Genomic DNA, 19,668 nt, shown 5'->3' with positions numbered 1-19,668 from the left:
GCTCAGTGCTTAAGAGCACTTGTTGCTCTTCCAGAGAATCCATCACAAATAGGGAAGCTTAAAACCATCTGCAAACTCCAGTCGTAGGGAACCAACACCCTCCTCTGGCTTGTGTGGACATCAGGCACTAACTAGGGTGGTGCAGATGGACATGCAGGTGATATACCCATGCATAATTTTGTTAGCATGAAAAGGATGTGGACACTGGTAGTGAAACAGCGATTGCTTTCCCCCTTATGGTAAAAGCAACACTGACAGCAAGTCACAAGAGACAAATCCAGAACCTTTCTAGGACAGTAGTGATTTTTATTTAATTTTTTAAGCCTAAGGTAAAAAGCATAGGCAGTAACTTTTACTAGTCAATAAAGAGTAATTCCACCAACCCAAAGGAGAGCTGGAAAGTACTTACTGAAAGCAAAATATTTAGAGAAAATAGACATTCATACAAAATTATAAAATGCCTGTAATAAGAATAAGTACATTTTAAGAAAAGCACAAACTCATTTAATTTATAGAGCCAGTTAAAGCCTTAAAAAATTTAAGTGGAAATTGAAATATGCAAACATGTATAAACATTCTACAAAAGATGGTCATCTTTTCCTGAGTGTACTAAAGCTACAGACATGAGGTGATGGGCAGGCAGGTGGAGCCCTCAAGGGCATTTTCTTTCTACACACTGCTTCCCTCCTTCTTCATATTCCTGTTTGGAAATCCACATCTGTTGAAAGGTACCCTGTAAGATGGAAAGAAACACTGCATAATTATGCCTCATTTTTTATTAGAACGTGGTGCTTTTTACTCATAACTGTCCTTAACTGCTAAACTATTAAACTCCCTCCTCCAAAATAGTACTGTCCCCTATTTCTTCTGCCTCCCTCTGAGACAGCCCAGACATTGTTTAGCCTGGCCTTTCAGGTCTAAAAGAATAACAAGCCCCTCTATACCTGTTACATCAAAAAGAAATTAAAAAGCAGCTGGCAAAGGCACGGGGAAGGCTCGTTAAGGCAGTAGTGGAACCTCTTAGTGGGCACATGCCAGTTACTTCAGGTCCTCTGAGGAAAAATGGAAACCCTGTATCTCACAGTCTCCCAATTCAAGGTAGACTCCTTTAAACTAGGCACAGTGATCTCACTGACCCTGGTTACACAGCCAACTCCTGACAGCTTCACCAGAAGCTGGGAAACAACTAAATTCAAGAAGAAATGATTCAATACATGTAGTGCACCTAAGCCTGCCCAGGGCCAAGACATATTAACAAAAAGAGACTCAACAGCGCCCACTGAAGGGGAAGTCAGTGTCGGGTGACAAATGTTCACTGATGATGCATCTGATGTATCCAACAGAGCCAAGTGCAACGGTGCAGACCTACTGTCCCGGCAATGTGCTGGGACAATGAAGATTCCAGGTTGGAGGCAACCTGAGGTTGCTGGAATTGGGAGTAGGGTTGGGAGTCATTTTTATACGTAAATAAGCAGATATTCCTACTAGGTCACCATTCATCTGTCAGTTTTAAATGCGCAGATCAATGAAGCACTGAAATCATTCTTAATATTTTTACTAAATAGTATTTTCAATGCCATATTTAGGCCAAATAAGAATCGTGTTTTTAAGTTAAGAAAATTTCTGCTTATACTGAAAGTTTATACGACTTTAATTGTAATAAACAACCATTACTAGAAAACCCAGCATGCTGTTCTAGGGGGAAAAAAATACATAAACTGGGGAGTTACTTGTGGTACTAAGAGATTTTTTTTTTTTCAGTACAGATTAAGTATTAAAAGGATTCTTGAGCCCCAACAAAAAGAACCAGAAAAGATGTAATAAAGTATTCATTATTCATTTATGGTGCACTGTCATATGATAAAACGCTCTTTATAAACTCCTCACACAATCCCATTCTCAACAGCTCCTCTCTCAAACCACAGAGTCTCTGTCAGTGGAATCTTATCTACTAACCAAAGATGCTAGGATGGAGCCGCCAATCCATGAGCTGAACCTCCGTTCCACCGTTGTGTTGTTAGCAATCAGTTTCAATCGCATACTCTACAACAGACAAAAGCAGGATATTAGGATAGCCACAACAGCCAACCTGGGAATTCAGCACTGAAAAACCTCTAGAGCCACAGTGGGACAGGTACTTGGGACACAGAGACAGGCAGATCTCTTAGTTCCAGGCCAGTATGGTCTACAGTAGCATCCATGTCTCATACTCACCCTGTCTTTCTTTCTCTCTACACACAGAAAAACATTTCACATGGTGTCAAGCAGCTAAGCTAATAGTTGGCACAGGTTAGGCTACTTTTCAGGAAAGGTCTTAGCGAATATAGGGTAAGAAAATAAACTATGTGACTCAGAACTGGGCAAATACAAGCACGCAACATCACACCAGGTAGGAAGGCACACTGGGCTGGAAATCCTGAAGCCCATGCTCTAACTTTTGCTGCCAGCAAATGTGTTCAATATCCTCAGCATGACACTCCCCTCCAAGTTTTCATCCTTGTAGCAGTAGAGACACTACACAGAGCCTGGCGTAGCCTTCCCTAACAGCTCTATTAACATGTTTCATGATGTTCTTTGAATCACTAACACTGTTACTTTGTAATCTCATTTAGAGACAGAATTTATATGTGTACATAATTTCTTACACAACTGTTAAACATAACAAATTAACAAAGCAACAAAAACTTGAAAAGCTGCATAGTACAAGACAGCACTTAAATTCATGCATACTTCCAAAGGTGCTTCATCCATTTTCTTTAAAGTCTCCCACCCACTACCCAACCCCCATAGGTCCCGCCATCGAAACTCTTCCCAATCTAAATGTCAGACCACAAGTGACTTTTGATTCATACTGCCTGCCATCCAAATTCATACTTGTGCTCAGCAGAGTGGCTCATGTCTACAACCCCAGCACCAAGGCTAAAGGGGGCAGAGTGCTGAGTAAACTAGCCTGGTCTATAATGGGACAACAACATATGCCCCATCTCAAAAAACTAAAACCTTAGTGCCTCTGTTCTGAACATGGTATACCACCCAGGCTGGCCTTGAACTTGGGATCTTCCTGCTTCGGCCTAAGTAGCTAGGATAACAGGTTTGCACCACCTGGCCGGGCTCAATACTATATTCATCTGACTTTCTTTACGAATCTGCCTCTGGGAATCATTTTCAAGGTGTTCAAACAGGCGCTCTATACAACACAAATGTGGACTACCTTCCCAGTGCATTAACGTGTGTGGTGACACAGAGCCCAGAACCATAGAAGTGCTAATATGGGTGTCTGTTCTAGAAGGGAACTTTTCTCCTGACAGTTTTCTTCATTTTAATTACTCCCTAAAGGACAAAAGTTTCTAAATTACTCTTGGGGACTTATTTAAGTATTTTAATTATGTGTATGTATATGCCTGTGTGAGCAATATGTATATGCCTGTGTGAGCCTATGTGCACATGAGTGCAAGTGCCTCAAGGGGCCAGAGAGGGCAACTGGAGCCCATGGAACTGCAGTTACAGGGGGTATGACCAGGCCAATGTGGGTTCCAGGAACTCAAGTCCTCTACAAGAACAGTTCATGCAGGGAAGGCTGCATAACGACAGCCCCTAATTCCTCGGCAGACCTTGGACCATTCATGCATGTAGTTTCTATTTGTCGGCTTTCTATGAAATCCAACGGAGAGAACTTCTATTGCAGGTTCTCCTATACCAGTGGTTCTAACCTCTTTGACTCCTTCGGGGTTGAATGATGCTTTCACAGGGATCACATTTAGATATCCTTCGTATCAGGTACTTACATATGACTCATAACAGCAAAATTATAGCTATGAATTCTATGGCAGTCACAACATAAGGAATTGTATTAAAGGGTCACAGCATTAGGAAGGTTGAGAACACTGTCCCAGACTGTCATCTCCAACTGTGCAATATACTGAAGGCAGATGTCAATCATGGAAGTAATTAACACCCAAATAGCACTTCTAACTATAAACATACAGTATATGTAACAGCAGCCAAAACAGACATTTTCTTCAGAAATACTTAGCACCCTTTAAGCATATTATATCTGGTATTATTAGTACAACATGTAAATTACCCCTCCAGATTCTCCTCTCCTTTGAAAATTAGCACCATATGTCCTGTGAGTGTATATGTATGTGTGTTCATGTGTGTGCACTTATATGTGAATGTGTGTATGTAAAATAATGTGGAGAGAGATAGAAGACACCTAGTTTGACCTCTGGCCTCCAGACAGATGTACATGGGTTAATGTACACAGCACACAAAAACATTTAAAATAGTCAAGTAACAGAAGAGGAAGCAATAGGTGATATGTAGGATAAATAGATTATTAATAGATATTACTCATATTGTAAAGGCACACAATTATCTACTAAATTCTACTCGGTGAGAATGGACACAAGTAAATAACACAAAGAACAGAGAAACTTACTGGCGGAGTTTTCTGAGAAAGCTCTCTATTTAACCTGTCAGTGAAACTCTGTATTAGTGTGTTTCCTCCTGCTACGATCACACTGCCATAAAGACCCTAGGAGAGAAACAGAATCATTTCCAGATGTTTCCAACAACCCTATAGTATCGTTAGGTGCTGGGAATTTGATCCAGCTACCAAAAACCTTCATTGTTTTTCCATTTATTTATTTTGTGTGTAAGTAAGCATGCCACAGCTTATGTGTGGAAATCAGAAGGCACTTTTGGGAGTTGATTCTTTTCCAGCATGTGGATTCTGGGAATCTAATTCAGGTTATCAGGCTGATGGCAACCTCCTTTATGCACTGGGCCATCTTGCCAGCCCAGAGCCACTAACGTAAAACAATTACTGTTAAACTCAATTATTATTAGCAGACAGCTACTAATACTAGAGGTACATTTTATATTGGTATTTATCTTTGTTCATCTGAAAGTCATAACATTTTAAATTAGACAAAACTGTATTTATGATCATGACAGATAATGATACTCTTTGGAAACATTCCTGGCCAAAACGCTTTCTCTTTTGTAGGAATTCTGCAACGTTTTTAGAACACAGGCTGAACCTCCCAAATACTTCATACTCACAGGGAATGTATTTACTTCTACTTTGCATGTATTTATCAAAATGTAAATGTCAGCCTGCCTTTTTAACTGGCTATGTTCTTCATTTTAAAACCTACTCCAAGCATCTAAATCATCTAAATTTTGAAACAGAAAATGCAAAAATTGGGTCCCATCTGCTAACATTAAATAAATAGAAAATGATCTCAATAAAAAGTTCTACTCTTGCAAATGTATTTAATTCTCTGCCCTTAAGTGACCTTGCAAAAAAAAAAAAAAAAAAAAAAAAAAAAAACACTTAGAGCAAAAAATTAGCTCAGTGGGCTATAGGTGCTCGCTAGGTACATCTGGACATGAGTTTGATCCCTGGAATCCACATAAAGGTATAAAGATACTCAACTCCACAAAATTGTGCCTCCATGTACAAAACACACATGCACGAATGCACACCAAGAAAAAAAGAAGTAAACTGAACTATTACTTCCACTGTCCTAGAAGTGGTATAGGCACTTGAAAGAAACTTTTCATGGTCACCCAGCAGCCTTTTGTGAGCATGGTATTTATACACTCACATCTATTCACGTCATACTTTAAGCAAATTAACTTGAAGGCCAAGATAGTATGTGGGTTGTAAACTAAGTGGATTATGAAATAAATCTATACATTAATAAATTATAACATAGATGACTATATTATGTAATCAAGTCTATAGTATCAACAGTTTAAAATTTGACATAGCAGAACAAACACAAACATCATCTAATACAAGTCATGTAGAAGCTGCACATTTAAGCCACACTTTTCTGAAAACCACAAGTCAAGAAAAATCACCAATCTTTATGTATCTTGACTTTCTACATTTTAGGAAATCTGGAGTAGCAATGACAGTAAGACGCAGACTGGCACTTACTGGTCTGATGTCAATGTCACACATTCCAACACTTGTTGTGACAACGTGACTGACTCCCAGCATTGTATTCCCGGATAGCCCCTAGAACAAGAATGTAAGTGTTCACATGGAAAACCCCCATTGGCAAATTTAGTCTTATTTAGGTTTTTTAATCCCATAAATTCTCCACACAGGAAAAGCCACACCAATTCTGAAATTAGCTTTCATACCTTTACGTTGGAAGGGTCAAATAATCCTTCAGGAATTTTCAGCCGCTCTGCACCAAAATCACAGTTGTAACCATTGGGGAATTCGTAGTGAACAGTTGGCATCTGTGCAGCCACTCTACAAACATAAACGGTATTTCACAAGAAGCAAACCAACCCTGTTCAAAATTATAATCCACTTATAGGAGCTACCAATCTCTGAGAAATTAGAGTACAAATACCTAAGGGCAGTATTCAGAATATATGTTTTCAGGCTAACACACTCTACAACCCTTTAATATCTAAACAAACAAAAGCCCTTATTTCTGAAGTATACAGTTAGACAGAAAACATACTGTTCATCATAGGTGGAGTCTGACACCTGAAGAACGGAAGCTTGAAAATCTTGGATGACACACTGTGGACAGACGGAAGTTAAGAATCAGGTTGGAATCTGCCTTTGTAATGTGCACCGTATGTGACAGTCTACAGAATGACATCAGACCACTTTCTCATAATTGAATCATTTGAAGAGGGTAACTCTTCTAAAGACTGAGCATCAACATACCCAATTCTTCAGTTACGTGGGAATTTACAATTTACAGCATAAATTCATTTCTACACAAGCTATTTCAATTACACTACTTTCGGGACAATAACAAGAGATTAAAAACAACCAGGAACCTGCACTACTGCCCTACCAAACTTAACCAGTTTTAGAACATCATTCTTTTCCTTAAAAGTAACCTGATTTATTATTTATTTATTTATTTATCTATCTATCTTTGGTCTATCTATCTATCTATCTATCTATCTATCTATCTATCTTTGGTTTTTTGATACAGGGTTTCTCTATGTATCCATGGCTGTCCTGGAACTCACACTGTGGACCAGGCTCAGACATCTAACTGCTTCTGCCTCCCAAGCTCCGGGATTGAAGGTGTGTGCCACCACCACCCAGTAACCTGATTTTCTCACCTGAATATGACATGTAGACATGTCATATCTCATAGAAATGTCTAGTGACTACTGTAAAATGAACATGGGCTGCAGGCTGATATGGGAAAACCTTTTCTGATATCTATATAGAACCATCAATCCAAGAATCTTCCATGTTCTAACACACACAACGTGCTCTCAGGATACACTAAGTCAATTATGTCTTTCATATCCTTTTACTATTAAAAATTAGTATGTATCTATGAGATGGCAATGTACTGACCTCTCACCTACATAGTTCTACACAGTCAGACAGACTTCCCCCAGAGTCTCACTGGCCCACTGCTGGAGCAGTCACACTTTCATGTCTGATAAATGCTAGGGAAGAAATCACACCTAAACTATACAAAGTTCTACACAAACTGAAACCATTTTCTGGACAGTACAAAATAAAATAAAACAGCATGCCTGCTTCTACCCTAAAGCCAAAGCCTCTGCCATGTCTTCACCCTGCTGTGTAGCAATTTATTTGTAGGGACTGTTTCAACAGTATGGAAAGTGCTCCCCACCCCTAGGCTATTTGTCAGATATTTTACATAAAACATAATGTGGCTATTTCTGCCCAATCCAGAGGCAGTTCAATTGTCCCTCCAGGGTGATAAATCTCCTCTGTGTTGTTAAAAAAGCAAAACATAACAAATCCCTGGACTCAACACTTTATAAAGACAGTAAGGGTTACTCACGTTGCACATGTAATTGTGCCAAGACCTTGTAACCTGGGGCAGTTTCTCTTTTCTTTTCCAGTTGGCTGGAGAGCCTTCTCGAACAGCCTCCTGAGAACACCAAGAGCACATGCTAAGAGACTTCACAACACAGGCAAAGGCAGGTCTCATTAAGGAACTTTACACGCTGCTTACTTTTGATGCAATCATATAAGGAGGAATGAGTTCTATGTTCATTTCCTGGAAGAGTTCTCTGCACTGCATGGTAATGAAGTCTCCAGCCAGAGGGGATTTCACAATGCCTGAGAACCAAATCAAACAAGGCTGAAGGAGCCAAAAGTCTCAATTCCTTGGAACTGTGAATATATTTACACAGGAATAGGTTTCTTTTAGTAGATAAAGTAAACTATCATTCCAAAGAGGAAAGCCATGCATCTGAAACATATTACTTGGGAACAGATGTGCTCCAATAAAATTCCTGGTCTGTCTTCACTATCTGTGTCCTCAAGACCGGGAAAGTCACCTTGTGCCCCCATTACCTTGTTGAAGGACATAGCCATCGTGGACTGGAATCGCAGTCGTGTGGGTAGCTCCACTGTCCAAAATCAGCCCAGTAGAACGACCATTAGCAAATCTAGTTTAAAGCATTAAGGAAAATAAAGTATCAAAGCTCCTAGGATAGTAGTGACTATGAAAGGCTGCTGGCTCTTGTAATGTTTAAGCCAGTTTATTAAACATATGTTATCATTTACATGTGTAAAAGCATGTCTAAGGATAAAACTGCTGTCAATAATTACTCTGTCTTGAAAAAAATTTACACAGGCAGGAATTCCAGAATGGTTTCTATACAGAACCTTCTTTAAGTTGCTTAAAATGAGCACATCAAACCCTCTACAATTGGTCAAAAAGCTTACAATCAATTGAGACATTTTAAACAACATTTACAAAAACTTGACAAGAACATCGAGAGGCTGTGACACCTCAGGTGGAGAGTTCTGGAGGAGCACTGCAGGCATAGCAGCTAGGTGGCAGTTCCTGCTCCTACCCCAGTATGCCAGACAAGCAACACCAGCATCAATAGCTGGTGACAGAGCGGCTCCCTCTCCCCTCAGCTGCATGCTACAGGCCTATATGCAAGCTTATGAACTGGGCGGGTCACTGGTGGCTCAACTACTTGCTGAGCATTTATGATGTCCCAAGTCTGGTACATACTAACATCTCAGAAGAGGTAAAGTACAGAGAAATGGGAGGGGAGAAGGACACAAGGAAGCTGCCACCAACGTTCCTTAAAAGTAGAAGGTACACATCAAGCCACCTCTGCCCTGAAGGGTATCTGGTTTAGAAAAACAGAGGTCAGTTTATCTGCAAAAGAAAGCTTGAGATGTCCTGGAAAGATGAAGAAAAGCTCGCCCACCCAACCTGTTCCTGACCCCAGGTTCTTCCAACAATAACCTGGGGGGATGTGGATAGACTAGGAACAAGCAGGAAATACAAGAAGCACAAGAATAAGGTGAGCTCACAACTACAGACAGTCAACGGAGCTCCACGTAGGGCAGAGAGGGGTCACAGAGAACCATGCTGACTCAACACAGAATAACTTTACAAAGATTTCACAGTGCCAGTGACCTACAGAAAGGGGGGAATCTGCTAGCTCCACTTCCGACAAAGGATTACTACTTAGAAAACTAGACCAGAAAGAAAAGCAACCTAATCAGTAATATAGCCCAATGAAATGAATACATAGCTCTTGAAAGATGAATTACTACCGGGCGGTGGTGGCGCACACCTTTAATCCCAGCACTTGGGAGGCAAAGGCAGGTGGATTTCTGAGTTCGAGACCAGCCTGGTCTACAGAGTGAGTTCCAGGACAGCCAGGGCTACACAGAGAAACCCTGTCTTGGGGGCGGAAAAAAAAAAAAGAAAGATGAATTACCAATGGCCAATCAACATGAGAAAAGGCTCAACACCTTTAAAACTATCATGAAAATACAAATTAAAACCACAATGAAATTTCATCTCACCCTATTCAGACTGGCTGTCCACCAAAACAGACAACAGAAGCCAGTGAGACCTCACTGCTGGCGGTCATGGAAATCAGTCCAGCTACTATGAAATCAGTAAAGAGGATCCTCAAAAAATTAAAGTTAGTACTCAGGATCCTGTCAGACCTACTAAATCTATGCCCAAAGAAGGAAGTCAACACAACCCAGGTGACACATGCACACCATGCTCACCACAGTACTGCTTGTCACAGTCAAGTCACAAAGTCAGCCCAAGGATCATCAACATCTGGAGAGAATGTGGTGCACTCGCACACTGCTGTTCTGCTCAGCCAGAAGGAAGAAATAATTCGGCCTACTCAGAAACTGCAGATCAAACTAGTGACACAGGAAAACAAACACTGCATACACAGTGTCATCTGCAAATCCAAGAATTCCTTAGTTACATTAAAAACCCAGGCATCTGCACATGTGCAGCACCCCCAAACCCAGCCCCCACCACAAAACTGGAAGGCACAGTGGGAGACAGGAAAGAGGGGAGAGTATATCAGGAGGGGCAGGTAAATCTAAGCAGAGGAAGTGGGTGAATATGGTCCAGGTCCGTGGTATACTTGAAGAAGATTGTCTTTATGAAACCCAACACTGCATACAATGATTACACACCAAGAACAGAGGAAAAAGACTTTTAAAAAATACTCAAAGAAAGGTAAAAGGCTAGAGAAGACTTCACTGATGCCTTACACACACTGAAAAAGCTGTCTCACAGTTTAAGGATACGCCGTCAAAACTGCAGTTTTGCAAAGGAAGAATGCAGGGATGCTGTAGTGCTCAAACATCAGCTCTGTCAGCTTCTCTCTCTTTGCCCTGGTGTTCCACTGTAGAAAGGAGGAAGGACCCAGGTTAGTCACCGAAAGTAATTAAAGCACTGACTCATTTCATACATTACTGAGCCATACTGGCAAAGGAAGCAAGGAAGGAAGGAAGGCAGGAACTTAGTTAAGAAGTTCCTTTTTTAAAAAATCATAAATTAAACCCTACTACTTAACAGGTAAAAGTATTAGCTACTATGAGTTCTAGAAATAAAGACTTTTCAAATCACAGGAAAATTAAGATTCTAAAAACAAAAGTATTTTTAAATATTAAATCTGGTAACCAAAATCCTAAATGAATTTTAAAACACCCAATCATCCCACTTGTAACTGGTACTCACAAAGCCAATTATTTCATTTGCTGAAATGTTATAACTATAATCAAAATTAATCTTTCCCCAAATTTCCAAACTCAAAATGTAAATTTTAATGACTCTTTAAAAGAAAACAAAAGGTCAGCAAGGTGACTCAGCAGGTAAATCCTGCTCTGTCCCCAATGCTGACCACCTTAGTTAGAGCCCTGGGATCCACACGGTGGAGAGATCTAATACCATCAAGCTATTGTCTGACCTCTACACGTGTGCCTGGCACATGAGCACCTATGTGTATACATATACACACATGATAAATTAATAAATTTTTTTCTAAAAAGAAAAAGAATATCTTCAAATAAGCGGAAACTAAAGGAAGAAAAAGAAGATACACTAGAGACATAAAAGAGAAAGTGGTCTCACCGGTGCTTCCGACATAAGAACAGGATGCAGGCTGGCTTCAGATTTGACATGCATCTTGTATGTATGATCCAAAATGGCCTGGAAACTATCCCAGTCTTCAACTAGAACAAAAGAGTCAGAGCCTGAAACAAGGCTTAGCTGATGAATGAATGAATGAATGAATGAGCACCGTCTTAAGACAGAGACTGTTTTTATGACTTATAATTAATATCTCAATATACAGAATCTACTTTGTAACACAGCACTTTACAAAAGAAGCTAGTATCATTTTCTATATATAGAATCTCATTTTGGTTCTTTGAGGTGGGCCTCAGATCTGCCCCAAATATAAGTGGGATATTTAACAGACACTGATTCTTGCTAGAGGCCAGGTGGGTGATCAGAAAGGGAAAGAGGACACCAGAAAACAGCTCATAGGCTAAACACAGTTATATCTGGAGCTCATTTCATCAGACACATTCTCTTCTTCTATTACTGTCCTGTCTCCAGTGCATCCTCCACCAGATCCTATATTGTCAGTGAGGCTTTCAGAGTGGCAAAGATGAGCGAGCACACTGCGCCTTACTTAATTTCCCTAGGCCAGCTTTCAGGGACTATTTCAGTGTGCTCCAAAGGAAGACAGCATTCTCTGCCTACCTTTCTGCAAGTATCCTGACATGCACAATGCTGCAGCCATATCTGTAAAGCACTTCAAAGCTATTTCCCTCACAACTCCCATCTCATCACACAAGCTGGTGTTTTTCTGCTTTTCTCAGTCTTTTTGGCCAGCTGAATTCCTATCCAGGGCTCAAGACTCAGCAGCTACCTTCTTTATGAACTCTAATCCCAGTTTCCAGCTCACACCCACATAGCTCTTAACCCCATGCACAGCATACAGTTTTCTGTGCATATGCCAAACTCTTCTGACTGAGTTTAAGGGAAAGAAACACTTCTTAAACATTTTTGTATTCTCATTACCCAAAATATTACTTTACAGAACTAAAACAAATACTTGTTCCTCTTGTAAGAAGTTGCTATTTGCAGCAAACTCATACCCATGCCGTTCTTGAGAGGTGAGATGGCCTCCATGTTCTCCCTGGGCACTCGGAGGGCATTGGTGTCTATGTAGTAGGTGGGCCCGCCCTGCTTGCCTTTGTCTCCGTCTATCTCCATCATTGTGCTTCCGTCGTCTCTCTCCAGCACCACACCAATAGCCGTGGGGAAATCAACCTGGGACGGTAAGACATGGCGGGAAGGATCGTGTGCTCTCATCAGAGGTTGTTTCCCGTGTCATTTTTGCTTTGAGTCTCTGCTTGAATTTGATTTTGCATAGATGACTCTTGTCTACCCAAATAATTCTTCTCACTGTTCTTACCTTAGGGCAGTCCTCACCAGCATAGCCAGCCCTCACTGTGTATGATCCAATGTCAAAAACAAGAGCGCCAACTTCATCTGAGGAAATTAAAAGAGAATTACTGAAGAGACTAAAAGAGAACTATCCATATGCCTTTAATCCCAGTAAGGGAGACAGAGGCAGACAGATCTCTGAGTTCCAGGGCAGACTGGTCTACAGAGCCAATTCTGGGATAGCCAGAACTACAGAGAAACTCTTGTCTCAACAAAGTAAAGGAAAGCCGGGCGGTGGTGGCGCATGCCTTTAATCCCAGCACTCGGGAGGCAGAGGCAGGCGGATTTCTGAGTTCGAGGCCAGCCTAGTCTACAGAGTGAGGTCCAGGACAGCCAGAGCTACACAGAGAAACCCTGTCTCGAAAAACAAAACAAAAACAAACAAACAAACAAAGTAAAGGAAATATTTTATGTATATACAATGAGAATATTTAAAACTTTGTAGAAATCCATTACATTCACACATCATTAGCTAGAATCTAGCTTTTACCATTGTTATTTTGAGACAGGGTCTCTCTATGCAATCTTACTTGTCCTGAAACTCACAAAATTCCTGTCTCTTGACACTCATGTGGATTAAAAGTATGCACCACCATGTCTGACTTGAACCTAGTATTGAACACACCTTCAAGATTTACTTAATTAAAATATGGTGAGTCATACACTGTTTATCAGTGGAGGTTTAATCAGGAAAGACATGGTACACTGACAGCAGGTAGTAGTTTCCTTACTAAAGGGACTAGTTATAAACATCTATAGTTGAGATACAGAATGACAAACAAAGGGACGTGCCCTTGTAATCTTTGGAACTAAAGAAATAACAAACTGTTAACAGAATGTAGAGAGAAGGGTTTTTGTGGGGATGGATAAGTGTTGGGAGCTGTGGCATCAGCTGAAATGATGCAGAGAGCTACAGCTGCCTGTTCAGGGAGGGAGGACCAAGCTCACAGACTCCAACTTCCAGGAAGACTCTATAAGCCAGCATCCAAATTGGGACACTTTTAACTTGGGTGAGGAGCACCAGCTTTGAAGGATTATACTAGAACAAAAAGCACAGGTGAGAAGTACAGTTACCCTATCATCACCAAATCAAAGTTCAAAGCTCAAATCAGAGACTGAGAAAGCCCAGAGGCCATCTCTACATGTACAGGAAGGGTGACAATGGCAGCAAGAGGATCAGGTGGCACAAAACAAAACAAACAAACAAAAGGAAAAAAAAAAAAAAACCCAATACGTCTAAGTACCATTTCATCAATGATTAGAAATTGTGTTTTGTTTCATAAAATGAATAAACTCAGCAAAACCCAAGAACTGGAGAACATGGAGAATCAGAGCCTAGAGTGTCATTTACACAGGCCAAGTAGAAAGTACTTACTGAAGGTGCCATTTAAGTTACATGTTCTAGACATTAGGATATAGTTTAGTGGTGAGGAAAAAAGCTGGCAATCTTTTTCAGTCTAATTCAGAGAAAGGCCTCCATTTATATTTTCAAGTGCTTCACCCCAAACAGCAGGCCTCCTAGGATAATGCACTTTGGTCTCTCAGTGCTGGTTTGTCAATGGGGTCCCCCCCCACACACCTGAAATTTAAAACACTAATCCTACTTACCTACATTACTCAACTGCTAAGGCCGTAAGAAAAGTTCTTCCATTTCTCTAGTTAAAGCTTAGATCACCATAGCCACGCTATGCAGTTTAGTGCTGGCTACCCAGAGAATCAGAGCTATTTAATTCCGACATACCCAGTTTGGAGAAATAAATATTTTAAAAGGAGATGCATATGCAACTGTTTGGATGAAAATGTCTCCTACACACTCTGATATTTAAACATCTGGGCCCCAGTTGGTGCTGTTTGTGGAGATTTAGGAAGCTGTCACTGGGGACAGGCTTGGAGTTTAAAGCCCCCACCATTTCCAGTTTGCTCTCTGCTTCATGCTTGAGGTTGGATATGTGAGCCCATTCCTGCTCCTGCCACCATGCTTGCTGCTAGCTGCCATGCCTCCCCCATACAGGACACTTACCCTTCTGGAATCATAAGCTAAAGTAAACTCATCCTTCTAGAAGTTGCTTTGGTCATTTTTTTTTTTTTTTTTTTTTAACTACAGCAACAGAATGGTGACTAATATACTACGTGAAATGGGTAATCTGCTAACTTCTCTGCCCCAGTTTAATCTGTAAACTGTATTTAAGACTTACCTCATAGGATAGATACTACAACTAAGCGCCTTCAATGTTTTAATGCATAAGTACTTAGAGTAGTGCTGACAAACAATAAGAACGACAAATATTAGCTAATTGTAATTATTACTGTCACACTTCTTGCCAGAAAACACTATAGTTCCTAGAGAAACTGCTACAGTTCATTCTTACAAAACCCTACACAGCAGTTAAAACGAGTGGGCACGGATGTACTGACTTAATACAGATATAAATTTGTAGTATGAGGATACTATTTAACTCACTATGGGTGCGTGTTACCGGTAGATGGCAGAGAGAGGAATGCCTTTGCCTCATCCCTGAAGCTATTTGCTCCCAATTTACAAAGAAAGTCTTTAAACTTACAGCTGGTTGTTTAACTCTTCCCAATAACTTCTTCTTCGTTAAAGTGGGAGATAGAAACACTATCTCCTGTCAGCATCCACCCCAGAAAAGAGAGTCTTTAACTGGTTAACTACTCTTTAAAAAAAAAAAAAAAGGTGCTTGGACGCCTTGATGTTGTTACCGTCAATCTATAAAAGGCTCCTGCCCAACTGGACAGGGAACAGCAGCCTGTACCTCAACGTTCCGCTCATCTAGGGACCAGGCACACCTAGAACGGCGTCTAGTCTGTAGCAGCTGCTGCAGGACCCAGAGCAGAAGCCTCAACACCGGACGCGACTAGCACCCAGTGCCCACCCAAAGGGCCCGGAACCTCGGCGAGCTGCCCGGGACCAATGCGCGGCGGAACCGGTACAGCAAGGGACCCGGTGTTTGCCATCAGAGTCCAGCCGGTCCTGGAGCCCCAGGGGTAAAACACGCCAAGGCCCTTCCTTGAGGCCATCTCGGAACAACGACCGGACAAGCCGGAAACCTATTGCGCGCGGGCTCTGGATCCGAAGAGAAGAGGCCGTGGCCCATACGGAGACCGGAAGCACCGGCCAAAGACCGGAAGGGCCCGCCGAGGACCGGAGGGAAACGGAAGCGACCAGGGACCGGGCCGGTCGTTCCGGCCCGCACGCCCCGAGGCGCCACTGCGCTCACTCACCTCCGCCGTACACGCCGCCGCTCATGGCTACTGTCGGGCGGGGACTGGCCGAAGACTACTGGGCAGAAGATAATAGCGGCGCGACTCCTCTCCCCGAGAACGCCAGCACCGCAAGCCTGCAACTTCCAACGCCGCCCCCTCCGGCAACAAAGCAGCGGCCGCACGCCCGCTGTACAGCCACTCTTGCTGGTTTCTCCTATCAACCAATGACAAGGGGCCCGACTTAGTCTTTAGCCAATCATAATATGGTGCTGCTGCATCCCCGCGCGGTTTAGCCTTCTTAGCCAATGGAAGGCAGCCGTGGGGGCGGGGACAGGGAGAAGCGACGGAAGAAGGGAAGGTGTTGGGGTACGGGCAGGAGGGGGCGGAGCTTCGCGAGCCGGTGAAGTGGGCGGGGCTTCTCGAGCGGGCGGTGGGGTGGACTGAGCTTTCACAAGCATTCGGGAGAGTGGGTGGAGCTGCTTCGCGGGAGGGTGTGAACTATGCTTCGCGCGCGAATAGAGTGGGAGGAGTTTTAGGTGGGCGGGTTAGTGGGAGGAGCTTTGTGTGGGAATGCGCTGGGTCTCCAGAGTGAGTTAATTAGGTACTGGGAATTAAGAGGCTTGCCTTGGGCCATCAGCCGCTCTGGTCCTGAAGTATGGCTGCTTCCCAGGAGCCATGCGAATTTAGGCAGAGAAAGGCGAGTGTCTGCAAGGAATCTGGAATTTGAGTTACCTCCTAGAGATCCCTGGCCTTGGATTGTGATGAATTCGGATTTTTTTTTAAGCAGAAATAACTTCAACTAACATTTATACTTGAAAAAGAAATGTGTACTACACTTTGACTTAATCAGCAAATCAGAGATAATAATAGGATCCAGCAGTTTTAAAAATGGCTATTTATAATAAGTTGATAGTATTTATTTTTTTCGGCTAGATTCCGATAGCATTTAAAAATTCAGCTTCTTTCATTTCTGTGAAAATCATTCACCAAGCGAGTGGAGCGCCATTCAAGGAAGCACCCATTTGTAAATATATCCCCAATCTGTGTCTACTGTTCTTAGTCTACATTTCTATCAGTGTTGTCCAGAACACTGTCTTGTCTTCCCAGAATTACTGCAACAATGTGGCCCTCTGCTTCTCTGGGCTTTAGATAGTTTGATCTATATAACAAAAGGCCCAGACCAATCGTGCACTTCCAAAGCTGAAGTGTAATGTATCCCTGTACCTGGTAGCAGCACTTAAATTGAAGTGTCTAGGGTCTAGGCACATAGGGGCTACCCATAACCTTAGGAGAGTTGAACAAAATCCCATCCATTTCTAAGCCATCAAGGTGACAGAAATTGACCTGTCATAGGATCAGGAATAAGGCTAGTAAGAAAACACTTTCCTATTAACTTGACACTATGTGCTGTGAGCTAACAATGATGGTTTGGGTTTGGGTTTTTTGAGACAAGGTCTCACTGTGTAGGCCAGGCTAGTCTCCAAGCTGTAACCCTCCTGCCTCTGCCTCCTGAGTACTGGAATTATAGGCACATGCCACCTTGTGTATTATTACATTTTAAATGATTCAAAAACATTTTTAAGAATGCTATGATACTCCCATGTCAGGAACCTTAAGCTATGTTTTATTGGAGCATAGTCAAGCTTATTCACAGCTGTGACTGCAGTTATGTGTCTGGTTAAGCTGTAGAGCTTGTTACTGCCAAGTGACCTTCGGGGAGGGTTTGCTTACTTCTCAGACAGTGTATGCAGCATCTAACACAGCCTACCTGAGTGCTATGTGCTGTGGTCCCCATGATCAGTGCTCACTACTAATCAGCACCCCAAAATGATTCTATTTCCAGTCATGTTTTCATGTTTGACTAAATAAAACTGATGAGTTATAACGGACTGTGAGTCCAAGCCTGGCACTGTGGCACACAATTTTAATCCCAGAATTCAAGAAGCTGAGGCAGGTGGATTTCTGTGAGTTTGAAATTAGCCTGGTCTACCTAGTGAGTTCTAGGCCAGTGAGAGCTGCATAGTGGCTACATATCAATACCCTGCCTCAAATCTATAAATACATGATAAATACATAAATACTATGGTTCCAATAATGAAATATTGAAGAGACTTTTTTTTACTTTATAATATATAGTAATATAGTTAAACCATTATCATTTAAATACCTAGCAATTCATTTACAAGTTTGATGGATTTACAGATTGATATCCATTACCAATACCATCTGTAACATCTCTCATGGATATAAGAGAATAAGCCTTAGAATTAAAAATACCTTTTTGGGCTTAAGAAGAATCAAGTATTGTTCCACTAGTCCAGAGTTCAACAGAAATCAGAGCTGTTCAGCAGGGTTGATTACACCGTCTTGAGCTCACTGCACCTAACCCAGAGGATTTGGACATCTAAGAGCAAAGAATGTTGAAAAGCTGTGCTTAGATGTTTTTAATAAAGAAAGAAATAAAGATTAGAAAACAGATCATTCATAATTTCAGTTCAGCTCAGTCTCTTGATATATCACTGGAGTAAAGACTTCTTTTAATGAACCAACTGAGTGAAATTTATAGGAAATTAATTTTTTCACAGTATGCCTGATGTGTCAGGACTAACCACATGTTAAATACATGAAAACACACATTTAAGCCTTTGATGATATTTTTATTTTGAAACAAGACCGTGTAACACCCAGGCTGGCCTTAAACTCACCATGTAGCTGAATTTCTGATCCTCCTGCCTCCACCTCCAGAGTGCTGCTGTTGTTATAGGCACCACCACACCTACACCTGGCTTTACACTATGCAGAGGCTCAGACTCAGGGCCTCATTCATGCTTGAGAAGCACTCCAATACCTCAGCTAATTTTTAAAAAAAATGTAACAGATGCTAAAATTATTGACCCTAAAGTATTGAATTGCTAGAAGAATCTCTTAAAGGGAAACTGCAGCCCAAGAGAACACTCCACAATCATGCCATTGCTTCCTCTGAAGTAAGATCTCAAGTGTGGCAGCTTGTGTGTGTAGTTGGTTGGTTGATCAGTTGGTCAGTTGGTTGCTCAGGTTTTGATATTTGGAGATAGAGTTTCTCTGTGTAGCCCTGTCTGTCTTGGGACTTGCACTATAGATCAGGCTGGCCTCGAACTGACAGATTTGCCGCCCCTGCCCCTGCCCCTGCCCCCGCCCCCGCCCCCGCCCCCGCCCCCGCCCCCGCCCCCGCCCCTGCCCCTGGCCCTGCCCCGAGAACTGGCATTAAAGGCATCTGCCACCATTCCCAGCTGCTGCTTGTGGTTTTTAATTCTTAAATATTAGAAAACTTGGGGTCTGAAGAATTGGCTCAGTGGTTAAGAGCACTTGTTGCCTTTGCAGAAGACCCAGGTACAATTCCCAGCACCTACATGATGACTTGTGGTCATCCTGACTCCAGAGCCTAGGAATCTGACACACCTTTTTTCTGACCTCCCCAAACACTGCACATATGTGACGCACAGACATACATGCAGGCAAAACATCTATACACATAAAATATGTCTTTAAATTTTAGAAAACTACTACATAGTACATTAAAAATAAAACTATTGGGCCTGATGCCCAGCATACCACAGAACACTAGGGCTGTGCTATACGGCATGTACAATATCTGAGGCTGCACGGCGTTTCTGCA

The 19,668-nt window shown here is 41.9% G+C and overlaps 1 protein-coding gene across 3 annotated transcripts; it reads right to left on the bottom strand.

The window, feature by feature from the left end:
* Positions 1 to 285: 285 nt before the first annotated feature.
* On the bottom strand, positions 286 to 16,236 carry Actl6a (actin like 6A). Of its 3 annotated transcripts, none has more exons than XM_034499985.2 (14): positions 16,032 to 16,236; positions 12,757 to 12,833; positions 12,437 to 12,611; positions 11,403 to 11,503; positions 10,577 to 10,674; positions 8,339 to 8,433; positions 7,995 to 8,101; positions 7,821 to 7,910; positions 6,495 to 6,556; positions 6,163 to 6,277; positions 5,954 to 6,034; positions 4,442 to 4,537; positions 1,957 to 2,043; positions 286 to 733 (listed from the first exon to the last, which is right to left on the bottom strand). In XM_034499985.2, the coding sequence occupies exons 1-14, from the start codon at positions 16,054 to 16,056 to the stop codon at positions 653 to 655; spliced, it is 1,290 nt and encodes a 429-aa protein (XP_034355876.1). In that variant the 5' UTR covers positions 16,057 to 16,236; the 3' UTR covers positions 286 to 652. The 3 variants fall into 3 exon arrangements, with proteins under 3 accessions (XP_034355876.1, XP_034355877.1, XP_076788371.1); XM_034499986.2 differs by lacking the exon at positions 16,032 to 16,236 and adding an exon at positions 15,563 to 15,689 and having other exon boundaries at positions 478 to 733; XM_076932256.1 differs by lacking the exon at positions 16,032 to 16,236 and adding an exon at positions 15,350 to 15,480 and having other exon boundaries at positions 478 to 733.
* Between the last annotated feature and the right edge of the window lie 3,432 nt (positions 16,237 to 19,668).

This window comes from Arvicanthis niloticus, chromosome 4, assembly GCF_011762505.2.
Source record: "Arvicanthis niloticus isolate mArvNil1 chromosome 4, mArvNil1.pat.X, whole genome shotgun sequence".
In the NCBI taxonomy this organism is placed as follows: Eukaryota; Metazoa; Chordata; class Mammalia; order Rodentia; family Muridae; genus Arvicanthis; species Arvicanthis niloticus.
Note: the sequence above shows the minus strand (reverse complement) of the source record. Positions and strands in the feature narration are given on the sequence as shown.

Excerpts from the sequence above, each read along its gene's own strand:
- Actl6a (XM_034499985.2), bottom strand. The coding sequence starts at position 16,056 with ATGAGCGGCGGCGTGTACGGCGGAG. Across the intron at positions 8,434-10,576 it reads AAAACTGCAGTTTTGACGGC|ATTTGCTAATGGTCGTTCTA; the intron begins GTATCCTTAAAC and ends GCTTTAAACTAG. Across the intron at positions 2,044-4,441 it reads TTTCTCAGAAAACTCCGCCA|AGTATGCGATTGAAACTGAT; the intron begins GTAAGTTTCTCT and ends TGTCTGTTGTAG.